This window comes from Penicillium oxalicum, chromosome I, assembly GCF_001723175.1.
Source record: "Penicillium oxalicum strain HP7-1 chromosome I, whole genome shotgun sequence".
Classification (NCBI taxonomy): Eukaryota; Fungi; Ascomycota; class Eurotiomycetes; order Eurotiales; family Aspergillaceae; genus Penicillium; species Penicillium oxalicum.
In genome coordinates, this window is record NC_064650.1 from 2,348,463 (window position 1) to 2,362,246 (window position 13,784).

General features: G+C 52.2%; 4 protein-coding genes across 4 annotated transcripts; 1 reads left to right on the forward strand and 3 right to left on the reverse strand.

Annotated features, from left to right (window-relative positions):
* Nucleotides 1–671: 671 nt before the first annotated feature.
* POX_a00805 (FACT complex subunit pob3) lies at nt 672–2,940 on the reverse strand (the record flags this gene model as incomplete). The annotated part of the gene is made up of 7 exons (XM_050109744.1): nt 672–1,032; nt 1,092–1,457; nt 1,520–1,759; nt 1,822–2,330; nt 2,407–2,629; nt 2,698–2,711; nt 2,821–2,940. The coding sequence occupies 7 exons, from the start codon at nt 2,938–2,940 to the stop codon at nt 672–674; spliced, it is 1,833 nt and encodes a 610-aa protein (XP_049973512.1).
* A 2,152-nt stretch (nt 2,941–5,092) lies between these two features.
* On the reverse strand, nt 5,093–5,461 carry POX_a00806 (uncharacterized protein; the record flags this gene model as incomplete). Its single annotated transcript, XM_050109745.1, has 1 exon — nt 5,093–5,461. One exon carries the CDS (start codon nt 5,459–5,461, stop codon nt 5,093–5,095), a length of 369 nt encoding a protein of 122 aa, XP_049973513.1.
* Nucleotides 5,462–6,257: 796 nt separating this feature from the next.
* Nucleotides 6,258–9,965, forward strand: POX_a00807 (uncharacterized protein; the record flags this gene model as incomplete). Its single annotated transcript, XM_050109746.1, has 2 exons — nt 6,258–9,639; nt 9,730–9,965. 2 exons carry the CDS (start codon nt 6,258–6,260, stop codon nt 9,963–9,965), a joined length of 3,618 nt encoding a protein of 1,205 aa, XP_049973514.1.
* Nucleotides 9,966–11,545: 1,580 nt separating this feature from the next.
* On the reverse strand, nt 11,546–12,712 carry POX_a00808 (Nucleoporin POM33; the record flags this gene model as incomplete). Its single annotated transcript, XM_050109747.1, has 5 exons — nt 11,546–11,656; nt 11,716–12,101; nt 12,213–12,433; nt 12,538–12,555; nt 12,645–12,712. The coding sequence occupies 5 exons, from the start codon at nt 12,710–12,712 to the stop codon at nt 11,546–11,548; spliced, it is 804 nt and encodes a 267-aa protein (XP_049973515.1).
* Nucleotides 12,713–13,784: the final 1,072 nt, after the last annotated feature.

Here is a 13,784-nt window from a genome sequence, read left to right on the forward strand (position 1 = left end):
AATGCATTCGTATGTGCAAATCGCCTGTGTAGACACGGATCAATGCGTCCTGACTGGCTTGAAACAGCCTTGCTGAGATATACGTGATGCCTGAAATGTACATATAACTCCAGGGTATTATCCAGTCTGCTGTGTTCAAATCAAATCGAGACGACAATGCAGTCTCGGTAGCTACTTTTAAAGTGTAGATTTGAAACACACACTAGATCATGGACATGTTGTCTGTCTACATCAGCCATCCATGTTGAACTCCGAAATCAGGGGGAGGGTAGTCACGTGAGATCCACCCGGGTGGGTCTTCGATTTGCAGTTCGCCGTGAATGTGGGTGGACAGGTCAAAACAAGCACAATCATTCATGGATTCCTAGTATACCTAGCAGTCATGTACTAGATGTACTAGACTAGGAGACACCAGACACTAGACATTGTATAGTTGACAACGGGCTTGTATGGCTGGAGGGTTTGGCATTTACCTAGTTTTAGATTACATGGTGAATTGGTCCCAAATGTAGAAGACCAGGTGATTAACCTCGGAGATGAGTTCGTTGAACATTGTCACGGATGGAGCAGGAGGTGGTCGATCGAAGCAATGCCCTGCCCTCACAATGAGTTGCTGTAGATTGGAGGATGGGAGAAGAAAAGAAAAGAAATTATCGTGAATGCATGCATATCTAATTCCCAGTCTTGCTCTTCTTCTTGGGGCGAGCGTCGTCGCCGTCGGACCCGGCACCACCCTCATCATCATCGCCCGCATCGGCCATTTCCTCGTCACTATCGCCACTGCTCTCGTGAGCCGAGTCGTACTCCTCGGCCACGTCAGATTCCGAAGAGGCATTGAAATCTTCATCCACGGACTCCTCATCCTCATCGGCCGAGCCCCGATCGGCCCGGCCACCGTCCTCGTCGCTCGACTCGCCCATGTCTTCATTGTTCAGTGCAGCCTTCAGGAGGGTGGATGACTCTTCCAGCATCTCATTCTTGATTCGAATGCCCTTGGCCTTGAAGAACTCTTCGAGAGGTTGTTGCTCCTCGCTGCAAGTCGATAAGTTAGCGATGACACATTGAAAGGGTGAAGGCAGAGCTCCACTTACCGGTTGATGTTGCTGAACTGGTGTTCGCCCAGCCCACCCTTCAGAGTCACTGCGATATCGAACGTTCGGCTGGCGGAGACCGCACCACCAACGCGCGACATGGTCACCACCGCCACATTTTCCAACTGGATATACGTAGCGGGCTTGGGCACAAACATGAGACTCTTATCCAAGAAGTACAGTGAGCCTTCGTTGGCCTTGATCGAGCACTTGACTCCGTGGTGGCCGTGGTGACTAGTGAAATCCTTTGAAGGCATGATGACCTTCTTGCCAGCCAACCCGCGGAAGATCTTCGTGACAACTTGGTGGATGGGTTCTTCGTAGTGAGCCTGCAGCTTATCGCCGTATTTTGATTTCAACAAGTCCCTGGGAGCAGGTCAGTCAAGCAATTCTTGTTTGCGTGGATCCTTGGTGGTGAGTGGACCTACTCGGTCATGTTCAGTTCCAAGCTGATTTCTTCATCCAACTTCAGCTGCATCACCAGGAACGGATATCGGGTCTGACCCTGACGAAGAGGGGGGTCGAGACCGAGAACGATGAGCGTGTGTGTATCATCATTCTTCGGAAGGAGGAAGAATTTCTTAATGGCCGAGTATTGAATCTTGTAGTCGTACGTCTTACCCCGCAGACGGAATGAGGACTCGTACATGTCGATGTCGAAACGACCACTGCAGCGACAACGATCAGTTAAAATTGGTCCACAAGGAATGAACGGGGGAGAGGAACGAACCGTGGAGTAAGGTGCAGAACATCCAAGAAAGTCGCAAACGTGTCACCCGCCACATCTCCAATCTCAGCTTTGTCCATAAGCGTTTCGTAGAACAGGTTGGCCGCATTTTGCTCCTCCGCCTCTTCCTCGTTCTCCTCCTCGTCCCCTTCAGCTTTCTCCTTCTTGGTGGCGGTTCCAGGAATGTAGAATCGCATCTCGACTAACTCGTCGGGGCCAGCAGCGGCCTTGCGCCCGCGGTTCTTGGTACTCCCCGCAGGTTGGCCGTCAGCACCGTTAGCCTGGTCTGCTGAAAGCGCGAATTCCACCGCTACTTCGTTCTTGCCGGCAAGGTTGGTATTGGAGATCTCGGAATAGGGCACTTCGAAAGCGGGTCGGTTCTGGACATTGAAAGATAACTCGGCTTTGGTGAACTCGGCTTTACCCCAGTTCCATCCACGAATTGCATGCTCGCGACTCTCGACGTTGATACCGTACCAGATTTTGAAGGCTTTGCTGAGTCGCTCAAAGTCCTGTAGATCAGAGAAGATGGATCAACACAACTCTCCGATCAAACCTGAGGCCTGGTTCTGGGCGCGTTTGACCTACCTCTTGATCAAATCCATCCAGTTGGATCACTCCTGAGCTCCTCGACAAAATCTTCAATTCATATCCTTTGGCAGCGCGACTCCATTGAGCGTGACCGATGTTGCTACTATCCAGAGTAAAGGTATCGCCGCCACCGGAGGGGCGCCAGCCAAGACCACTCTCAGCAAGCTTGCACTTTCCTGGCTGTTTTGAAAGGTCCAGGTAGATGTTATCGAAGCTCTCCCTTTAAAGCAAAATCAGGTCAACTCTGTCTTAGCGTTCAAAAGAGGTTGTCGAGGAGGCCGAGCTTACATGGTGGAGAGATTCTGTCAAAAGTGTAGGTTTTTTTGGTACAGTTGGCAGGAGGCCAGATGCTTTGAAATGTAGTAGATGCGACCGGTAATGGTTTAAGATGTGGGGGTGGATTGAAAACACCGCAAGTAGCTGAAGATGGGGAAGCTTTTCAGATTTCTCGGAGGTCGCGTTGCGGCGCGCCGCAGGAGGACGAGGCACTTTCGCCCCATTGGGCTTAGCCTGATACTGCCGTAATGCCATATTTCTAAGGCACAAAAGGCGTGGACCGTACTACGTCGACATGCTGGAGCTTCTTGGGATTCAAGCCAAATGAATAGACTGGCTCTGCAATGAAAGGTTCTGGGAAGCTGCCTTTGAAAAGCTGACGAATGCCGGTGAGAGAAGCTGGTTTTACTAATGCTATATGCGCTCCTACCTATTGGGAGATCAACCTTCTTGGATGTGCACATGAAGCTTTGTAGGTCCATTGTTTTGGAAGACTGAATAGTAGCTTTCAATGCCCGAGCTACCTCCATATCTGGAATCAATACTTTGGCTACCTAAATTCAGTCAAAATGAATACATTTTATGCACGAACATAGAATGCAAGTCGCAGCTTCGTGACCTCAGCCCTGTCCCTTGGTCGGATGCCGCCGGATGCGAACTAGCGCTCGAAGGAATATATCTCTGCATCCCATCGACGGGAACAGTTGTACTGCTTCTGCAACTACCTCCTAGGTATGGACCTACTCATACAATCAAATGGAAGATGTAGATAATGACTGCATGAATTGATTTGAATTCAACTATTTAAGATCCCCAAATCTCAAAGTACTCAATGAATTGAGAAGGTGAAGGTCGCTCGTGGTCAGCAACATTGCCTAAGAGAATGTGCAAAATGTTGATCGAACCCAAGTCTCTGAAGAGGTCAAGCCTTAAATAGAAGATGCATCCCGCATACAAGTCTCCCATACTGGTTTATATCATTTGAAACCATTGAAGTCACAATGCTCTGCGGGTGAGATGCTGCTCGGGCATCAACTTCCTGATCTCCTCGTGGTCCGGCAGAGGGTGCTCGAGCAGAGTGCACAGCCATCGACTACCGTGCTAATATGAGCTTGGTGATTTCCAGAACCTTAGCTGCTTATCTGTGAAGCCAGGCCACGAATCATCCACGTACGCTGGATGAATAGCCTCCAAAAACATTTTGCTCGGATCAATATGCTTTGGCTCATACAGTAAATTGCTGTGGAGGAGTCTTATTCCAGCCCCACTCGGGCTGGACAGCACAGACGACACCTAGAAGTCTTTGAGTGCAGTAAATGCTACAATTTATGCATGCTGTGTACCTCCACCGGTGCTACAACGTGCCAGAGTCCGCGCTCGCTCTCCCTCTGATATTGAGGGTAGGCGTCTAAGAAGAGTCCTTTTCAAATGCAAAAAACCCACATCTGTACCTGTACAGTATGTTCGAAATGTTCGAAATACCTACGCGGTATCATGGACCAATGAGTCGACACCGGCTTCGTAGGATGCCCCACTCGGCAGGTTCCAGTCTTGCGCAAGAGTGGAGCCCCGACTACTATATTTACTTGGAGTTGGACCGAGACGGGACTTTTATTTGGTGCTGAGACCATGATCTCGATTCTCAAATGGAGGAGATTGTTTCAGCCCATTTTCAGACCAAGCTCAAAAAATGATAGGACGGTGGAGACCTTGACTGGAATGGGATCAAGCGACGGGACTCGCCTGTTCATAATTAATGTTTGATACGATTCAACTATGACGCTTCGACCGCCAGTTATGGGTCGTTGAGTACATTGTCCGCACGACTTGAAATTAATCATACCTACACAATTGGGTTCCCAGAAGAAAAAGGCTTAGATGGACGGGGTTTCATTACCCGTACCGGTTATTCTACTCTCTTACTTGATGAAAAATACCCACTAGGCGCATAATCAAGTTCTAGGGAGGCCTTTAGTGTCCGTACTCAGAAGTCTCGAGGAATGGGCCCGCGGCTATTTAACTAGTGAAATTGGTGCAAACCGAGTTGTCGATCCCCATACAGTACTAACTCTACCGGGAACCGTGGACCGTCATGGAAACGTAATTTGATATTGCCAACATTGCGGATCTTCCACCTTGCGGCACTGCATACTCGTCAAGTCCGGAAAAAAAACAGCTCCATTCCAACCTGCATCTCGTTGCATCATGAGAACCTACACAACATCGTGATGCGCGGAGTCTCATTGAATATGGGCGAAGCAGACTGGTGGATTCATCAATGCATCTCAAAAGGGAATAGCTCAGAGATGAGAAGGAGGCAGGATAATAATACGCCTATTCACCATCTCCTGCTACCTGCAGGTGCAGGTGCAGCTGCAAGCGGCCGACACAGTTAGCAAAACAGCCTTCAGTTGGACTGGACCATCAAGGATCCCGAATCAGCATCACCCACGGGTGAAGTGGATCCCTTGGGGACGGGAGGCTGGCCAGAAAAGGGATTTGATTGGATACATTGGAGAGATCGCAAATTGAAGGGTGGAGACTCAACCTGCCTGGGTTGCTCTGCCCCTTTCGTGTCCCAGCGACAACGGCGTGGCTTGACGGGACTGGGAGGATGGGAGGATGGGAGTGACTTGCTGACTTGACTGACGCGAGAGCAGATCCAGCGGACAGGTGGGCGAGACATTGACTGGTTTGTGAAATCATCCGGTACCTGGATGTATGCTGAGTTGCTTACTCGTAGCCTCCGTAAGACATACAGTACTTCAGTACCCATATTGCAGGACGAGCAATAGATCGGGTTGTTGTGGATGTTTCGCCGTCTGGCTGTTTAGGGCGGCCCTTGGATGGGCTTCAGGCTTAGTTTTGAGGCTACTGACCAGCTGGATTCATGAGCAATCCAGTCCGGTCAGCCCGGTGCCCGAGATCCCATGTACCTCGTCAAGGCCAGCGCCCATCCACGGCCCAGAAGCCACTCACGGCATCCACCTTCAGCACCAGCACAGTACTACTAGTAGTACCAGTCTATGTACAACATAACAGTACCGCCAGAGTCCAGTCTACCGACCGGCTGTACAGTCGTACCGGTGGTACCCCGTCAGTACCGTCGTCCTCGTCCAACCACACTCACATTACAGGTTGGCAGGTACCCAGGTACCCAGGTACCCAGTGCCCACGCCCCCTCTCTCTCAGAGTGATTCCTCCTGGGTCGAATCTTTCAATTCCACATCTACCCACACTAGTCATTCCTTGATCTTTCTTACCTGCGATCAAGAGACTCCGGTCTCGATATGCAGCCGTCACTCTCTTGTATTCCCCTAGATTCCTAGATTCCATCTGGCTCGTCCTGGCGAGTCGCCTCATTCCTTATTGACGTTCCTTTTCGTCCCGCGGCGGACCATCACACGCCTGCAGTCTCCTGAATTCGTACCGTCACTCCCTTCGGTCGACACCTCACTTTCACCACTTTCGTTTTACCGACTTGAATTTGCGCCCTCTCTCCGACCTTCCCATTGTCCCCTCCGACAGAAGGCTCCCATACACACCGTGCCTGTCGTCGCTGCCCCTACACAATGAAGGCTGCTTCATTGTACGGGCCCGCGGCGGCTGGTTTATCCACGATCGTTGCGATTTTGCCGACCGTACACGCCTTGACCTTCGACGCGATCTCGATCCCCGAAATCAACCTCGCCTCGTTGGGTCGAGTCACCATCACCGGCGACTTCGACGGCGTCTCCCTCTACGAATATGAAGGACAATCCCAAATCACCCAGGGCCAGGGGTCGTCGCTCCTCACACCCCTCCCCAATGGCATCCTCACGAGTCTCTCATCCGCCGACGCTCACATTCGAGACATGTGCGCCTTCACGAAACAGGACGGTGCTCTGGCCGGGATCTTTGTGGGTGGCAATTTCACCAAGCTTGGCGACGTCGAATCAACCGGGGCCGCGCTCTTCCATCCCAACTCCAGCGACGTGACAGCGCTGCCGGGCTTGACGGGTTCCGTCTCGTCGGTGCTCTGCGATCAAGCCGCCAATCGCGTTTACGTGGGCGGCGACTTCTCCTACAAGAACACGAGAAATGCGATTGCATGGTCCCCCACCGATGGCTGGATGGAGCTTCCCTTTGACGGACTCAATGGTCCCGTTAATTCAATCATCAAACGGAGCGACGGACATATCATCTTTGGAGGATCCTTCGACGGTCTCGGCAACATGACCAGTTCATCCGACAGTGACCGCCAACAAATCCTCAATTTGCAAACCGCGACCGTGACGGCCGACGCAGAGTCTTCCTTGGACGGATTTATCGACCCGCGAAACGTCATCTGCTCCACGAGCGGCGAGGCCGGCCCGGGAAAGACGTGGTTGCTCCACGACTATGCGCCTGGATTTTGGCGAGCCGACTTGGGATTCACGTTCCAGCCCACCAAGCTCCGGTTGTACAACACCCATCTCGATGGCCGCGGTACCAAAGATTTCCTGCTTCGGGCCCTGCCGGACACCGGAATCATGAACCTGACCTACACGGACGACTCGGGGAATGTTGCCCATTGCGATGCCTCGTGCCCACTTCCTGAAAACCCCCACAAAAAGTATCGTGATTTTACCCTGGTTAACCCCGTGGGAATGCGGGGCTTTCAGATTGAAATTCTGGACTGGTGGGGTCAGGGTGCAGGGCTGAATGGTATCGAGGTCTTCCAGGACCAAATCAAGACCTACGCCGTGGATGCCTTTAACGAGCCCACCTGTGGCGAAATCGACTTTCCCTCGAAGTCCACGCACACGGGCTCCTGGACGGTCAAGGATGCGGGCTATCTCTCTGCCTCTGTGACGAATTCCAACGATACGGACACGTCGGTTGTGCTGTACCCGGATATCAAGGAGTCCGGCAACTACACTGTCTTTCTGCACACGCCTGGGTGTGTGCAAGACGGCAGTTGCAACTCGCGCGGGCTGGCTAACGTGACCGTGAGTGTTGCCGAGGACAGTGACGCTCCACAGCCGCTTTCCATGACGAAGACCCAGACCAACAATGACAACAAAATCGAAACGTTGTACTCTGGGTATGTCGACGCCAGCAGTGATTCATTCCGTCCTTCCGTCACACTTCGCCCAATCCCGGGCCAGGGCGATCTTACCTTTGTCGCTGGCAGCGTCGAGGTCGTTCTTCTGTCTCCGTCCACCTCTACGGGCGGGTTGAACGGGCTTTATGAGTATGACCCTGCATCCAAGACCACGCCGCCTCTTGACAGCTCCAATGTGAATACGGCTGGAAAGTCGCTCGACAAGGGAGCTGTCGTCATGAGTTTGATCGAGACCAATGGTGCCGTCTACGTGGCAGGCAATTTTAGCACCAAGGAATTCCACAACATCATGTCTATTTCAGACGGTAACGCAACTGCCCTCTCTGATGGCGGCTTGAATTCCGAGGTGTTTGCCATGGCCACGCTCGACGAGGTCATGTACGTAGGAGGTCAATTTACTGACGCATCAGCCGGAGGCGCCGAGGCGCTCTCATACGTTGCCTCCTACTCATTTTCGTCGAAGAAGTGGTCGCCCCTCGGTGCAGGACTGAATGGCCAGGTCCGCACAATCTTCCCGATTCAGCTCAACGTTTCCTCGGACGTCAACGAAACCACTCTCGCAGTGAGTGGTGACTTTGACCAGATTCGTGCCACCGCTGACCATCCGGCCGTCTCGGTCGCCGGGTTCGCAATTTGGTTGCCCTCCAAGAACACCTGGCTTCAAAGTCTTAATTCCACACAGATGGAGTTTGCCGGTCAACTTTCCGCCGTGGCAGTGGTGAACGATACCGCTATCCTTGCCGGAAATTTGGCCACGGATGGTATTACAGCATCTGGCGCTGTCTCTCTCCAAAATCAAAAGGAATTGAGTTTGCTGCCTCTCCCGGTGAATGTTGACCACACTGCGACTACGAGTGGGATCAATACGGGCGTGTATGACACGGAATCTGATCGGAACTTGACTATCTTGGGTGGTCATTTCACCGCAGTCAGCAGTAATGGCTCTACCATTCACAATGTCGCCTTGCTGAATGGCACTGAAGAGCAGGTTTCTGGACTACCTGCGGGTCTGAACAGCAACTCCACTGTTCACTCCATGGCTGTTTACAACAACACCCTTTTCATCGCCGGTCTCCTCACAGGAAACATTGGAGGTTCTAGCGTCAGCGGCTTGGTCACTTACGACTTGTTGCGCAACTCTTTTAAAGAGGATCAACCGTGGTCCTTGAATGGCAAAAATGCCAGCGTCAGCTCCATCGCCGTCAGACCGGGATCATCAGAGGTCTTCGTCGGCGGTAGTTTTGACTATGCTGGCTCGCTGCCTTGCACTACAGTCTGTAGTCTCGACTCCTCTGTCAACCAGTGGAGTTGGCCCGGTGCTTCCATCAGCGGTACCGTTATGTCACTTGCCTGGGCCAACGCAAACACCCTGTATGCGGTGGGCGATATCGAAATCGGTAACACCAAGACCGTGGTCGCGACCTTTAGTAAGAAGACCTCAGACTGGACTGTGCTCGCTGGGGCCTCTCCTTCCGACATTCCGGGCAACGTCACAGCATTTACTCCTGCGAATGAGGACCTCTCGAACTTTTGGCTTGCAGGCAGTTCTACCAATGGCTCGGCATTTTTGCTGAAATATGAAGGGTCAAAGTTCCAATCTCCGGGATCGCTGTTCTCGGAGGGTACTAAGATTCGTGGTTTGGAAGTCCTTCCTCTCAGCCATGGTCACTCGTCAGCTTCCTTGCTCAACAATGATCAGGCTCTGCTGGTGCTGGGTGAGCTTATCATCCCCGACTTTGGAAACGCCTCGGCGGCTCTGTACAACGGAACGGCCGTGACGCCCTTCATCCTCTCATCCAAGCAGAACGGCGAGCCAGGCAGCATGTCACGTCTGTTTATGGAAAACAATAACCCATTCACGAACCAAAGTGAGTAAACCCGTGCGGATTTCCTCCATCCTTTCTTTTATTTCCCATTAACTAACCAAATTCTCCCTTTTTTTCTTTTCTTTTTCTCAGCATCCCACCATTCCAACGGCATCGTTGTCTTGGTCGCCTTCTGCTGTGCCCTTGGCTGTGTTTTCCTCATTGTCGCCGCCGGTGTCATTGCCAACAAGATCCAACGTCGCCGTCAAGGCTACAATGCCGCCCCTCAAACCTTTGGCACAGACCGTCCATCCGACATGCAACGAGTTCCGCCCGAGTACCTGTTCAATTCTCTGCGTGGCCCCCCTCCAGGTGCACCAGTTCTTTAATGATTCTATTTCACCTTGTCTTCTTTCGCCTTGATACGCTTCCTTCCCCCCCCCTTTTCATCCTTCTTTCTCCCCCATTTATTCTTGATCCCCCGCTTCCGCCTGCACAGAATTCTCTTGTTTCCCGCTTATCTGGGACCTCGTTCCTCCGATATAAAGAAAGCGTTCTTCTCCTTGAGTGTTTAATGTGTCCGCATCTTGTGATCCTCTCACCTTCCATGTTCAATCACCTCTTTTGATCTTGATCTTGTTTGTTTCCCATAAAGAGCATGGTCTGCTTATACCCCGTTTTCCTTTTTTTTTTTCTCTCCCCCCGGCAAAATTTTTCTCTCCTCTTCTTCTGGTTTCTCCTCGATCCCGCCATCTAATGTCTGAATTACTCTTCTGTTGATTGCCCCCCAGCGTATTCCTTTGCTTTTGTCTTGTCAGATTCGTTTCTGTTCATCCGTCTTTGATTCCGTGTGGGATGCGAGGGAAGGGAGGGGGTGAGCGTTTGCTCTCGACACGAGTAGTGTCTTGTCTTTGTGCATGGCGATGTTGTGAGTGTGTGAGTGTGTGTCTGTAGCCGAGACTATACGAGGACAAGTCCAAACCTCATCAAGCTACTCTGAAGATGATACATTTCGTCTTTTGAATTACCAGATCACGACGGACTCTTCATTCTTGATAACTCTCTCTTTTTCTTCCTCTCTATAGAGATTTCACCTTGAAAAAGTTGATAGCGGGCTTTTTCCAATTCATACTCCCGCTGATCTCTGATTGGGGCCCCCGTCGATTCGAGCTTTAAGCCCGCGTGCTGTGAAGAGGGAGAATGTGGTATTGACTCCATCACTGCACTTTGAGAGGGAGGCTGGTAGATAGATACACTCCACGGTAGGAATTTACGGTGTTGTTTCTCCCCCAAATTCACGCCTCCTGGATCACGGATCGAGTCGTCTGAGAACTCTGATATATCAAGGGCAGGAAGAATGACACTGTGAAAAAAATCAAATGCATGGTGACTCGTCTCGATCAAGAGACAGAGGGAGAAAGGAATGGGGACATGCAGGCTCTGAAATAGCAGGACCGAGGCTGATTGACCATCCGAGGAAAAATACACAGAAAAGACCAGAGCGAAATGCAAGAACAAAACATTCAATTAGAAAGCAAACTCGGATTCACAGAGCAAAGGACTAAACCAAAAAAAAAAAAAAACAAAGAGGGTGAACAAGCACGGGCGTTGCATGGACGTATAGCATCGTGAGGGCGAACCCAGTTCCTCCTGTCCGCCTTGTTTTCAACAACCAGCTCCCTCCCCGACTCCTCTTCTCTTCCCCAAATCGCATTCTCGCCGCTTCATCTGTGCAGCTTTTGCAATCGCCACGGGACTTGATTGGTAATTTATCATGTCTCCATAGCAATGCATGGATGACCACTGTGTGTACTGGTTTGGAAGGACCAACCATCCTGGCCCGACCAAGGAGGACTTTTCGACAAAGCCTCACTCCACATGAAGACGGAGCACAGCAGGACCTTCCCCCCCAAAAAAGCCATGCGCGCTCAATCTAGGGCCCCGACTAGATCATGGAGACCCCCAGCATTTACTGGGGCTTCTTGTTGGCGGCCGCGGGACCAGAGATGTAGCGGCCCAAGTTGGTGGCATCATAGACCTGGCGCACCACACCCTTGAAGCCTTCCCAGCCCTGACGCACCTGAGGGGAGTGCTCTGGTGGGAGATGGCCGCGTCGGCACGGGCGGTCAGCTGGCGCACAGCCGACTGAACGAAGGAGCTCTGGGCGTGACGGGCACGGAAGAAGGCCAGATAGATGACCAACAGGACCCAGCTTCCCTTGGAGAAAGTGAGGGCGGAGATGATGAGGCGGAAGAGAAGCAGGATCTCAAGAGAGGCTACCACACCCATGCTGGCATCGTAGTACTGCTTGATGAAGCGGCCGATGGTCTCGGCGAGCGGGCTCTGCTTCGTGGCGGGTTTGCCCGAGGTGGGCGAGGCGGGTCCCGAGGGGTTGGGAACCGGAGGCTGCACGGTGGGAATCAGGTAGGTACGGGTGTAAGTCGCCACGTGGAAGACCGAGTAGACGCTGAAGGGAAGGAGAGCCAGCACGAGCTGACGGGAGTAGAGCCAGACAAGCGCCATTCCTGTCGGAGTGGAAAGTGGAAGGTTAGTGACCGGTGATTCCATTGGCCAATGTGTACGGCTGCGGAAGGCGTTGGCTCAGAGGGGGAAGAAGCCTCAGAGCTTGAACTTACCAAAGTACTGCACATTCTCATCCGAGATGAGCTTGACGATGATCTGTGACACATTGCCGGAGACACCTCGCGCAAAGTGACCCTTGTAGACGACAATTCCATAGGTCACGGCGGCAGAGACAAAGGCCAGGCGGTAAGAGATCCGGGCGGCGGAGGAATAGTAGTTGAAGGAGATGAAAGAGAGTGTATAGCGAAAGACTGAGATGAGCAGGGTCAAGTGGCTAGATTGGAGGTTTGGGGTTAGTTTGACCATCCATGGAGAGAGATGGAGAAAGTATCTGAGTGCATTGCTGCTGATGGACTATTCCAGGCAATTGTGACGTACCCGACAAACCAGGCGAATCTGCGGCGAGGAGCTTCGGTTAGCAATGCGGTCTCACGTGGCATACGAGCTTTCTTGACACCTTGGGCGACCGGTGATTCGAAACATACTGGAGGGTTTGGGCCAAGGTCTTCAGCCTCTCGGCCAGAGGCATGGTTGCAGGCGGAGGAGGAGCCATCGAGACTGTTGCTTCACCAAGGTTGGACACGGAGGTTGAGGAGGAAGAGAGGGAGAGGAAGAAAGAGAGAGTGTGTGTCTGTGTGGGTTGGAAGAGGTCGGGAGTACCACAAGACAACACCAGGTGTGAATCAAGAGAGCAAGGACACAGGGGAATTCGGTGGTCTATTGGATTGAGAGAAGAGGAGAAGTTGCAGAAGATAATAATTACGAGGGTGGCTGGGGGGGGGAAAGAGCGGGGGGCAGAGGAGCTGGGCGGGTAGTGAAGCTGGCGGTCTCTTTTTTTTTTGCCTGACGCTGTGGCTCGGGGCCGGTGCTACCTGGCCGGATCGGATGGTTGTCCATGTGGTCGGTCACTTAATGGAGTGTCTACTTCTGGTCCCTTACTTTGCCATAGCCCAGTGAAGGTACCATTGACAGCTAGACTCGACTATTGCCTGTGATGCATCGGGTATCTCGTCCTCGTACTGCACGAGGCAGCTTGACCAGATGTGAGACTGGGGCTTCCAGAAGAATTCTTGAATCAACCATCTCACAATGGGTACACAAATCACCACAACAGGCCAGCTGTCCGAAATTGTCCAGTTGTCCAGTGGTGTAAACCTGTGTGTACCCAAGCAAAGACAGGCGCAGTTCCGCTGGACTCGTGGCCGAGAGAGTTCGAGTCCCGGCCTAGTGACGACAGTACTTTCTCCACTATGGCTGTCCCACCCAACGGCAAGTACTGGGCCTGGCCCCCCCGAAGACGGTGACGTCGCGGGAGATGATGCAATTCTCGGTCGTTCCAGACATTCGATGCCAAAAACAACTCTGTGCTTCACAGCATCGGCGATGGGAAGCAGATGAAGAACGAGAGAGAGGAAATGGGGAATCCTGAGCAGAACCTATGACTCTGGATTTCCGGTTCCCTCCCACAAAAATGTATCATCATGGTCAAGTCCGCGGGAAATGGCCGATAGAAAGACAGCCCACCATCCTGCTCGTGGACGACGCATCCAATGGTAAATCGTAAATAACAGATGATTTCTAGATCCGATTCTGGCCTATCTGTTGGAGCTCTTCTATGCTATTTC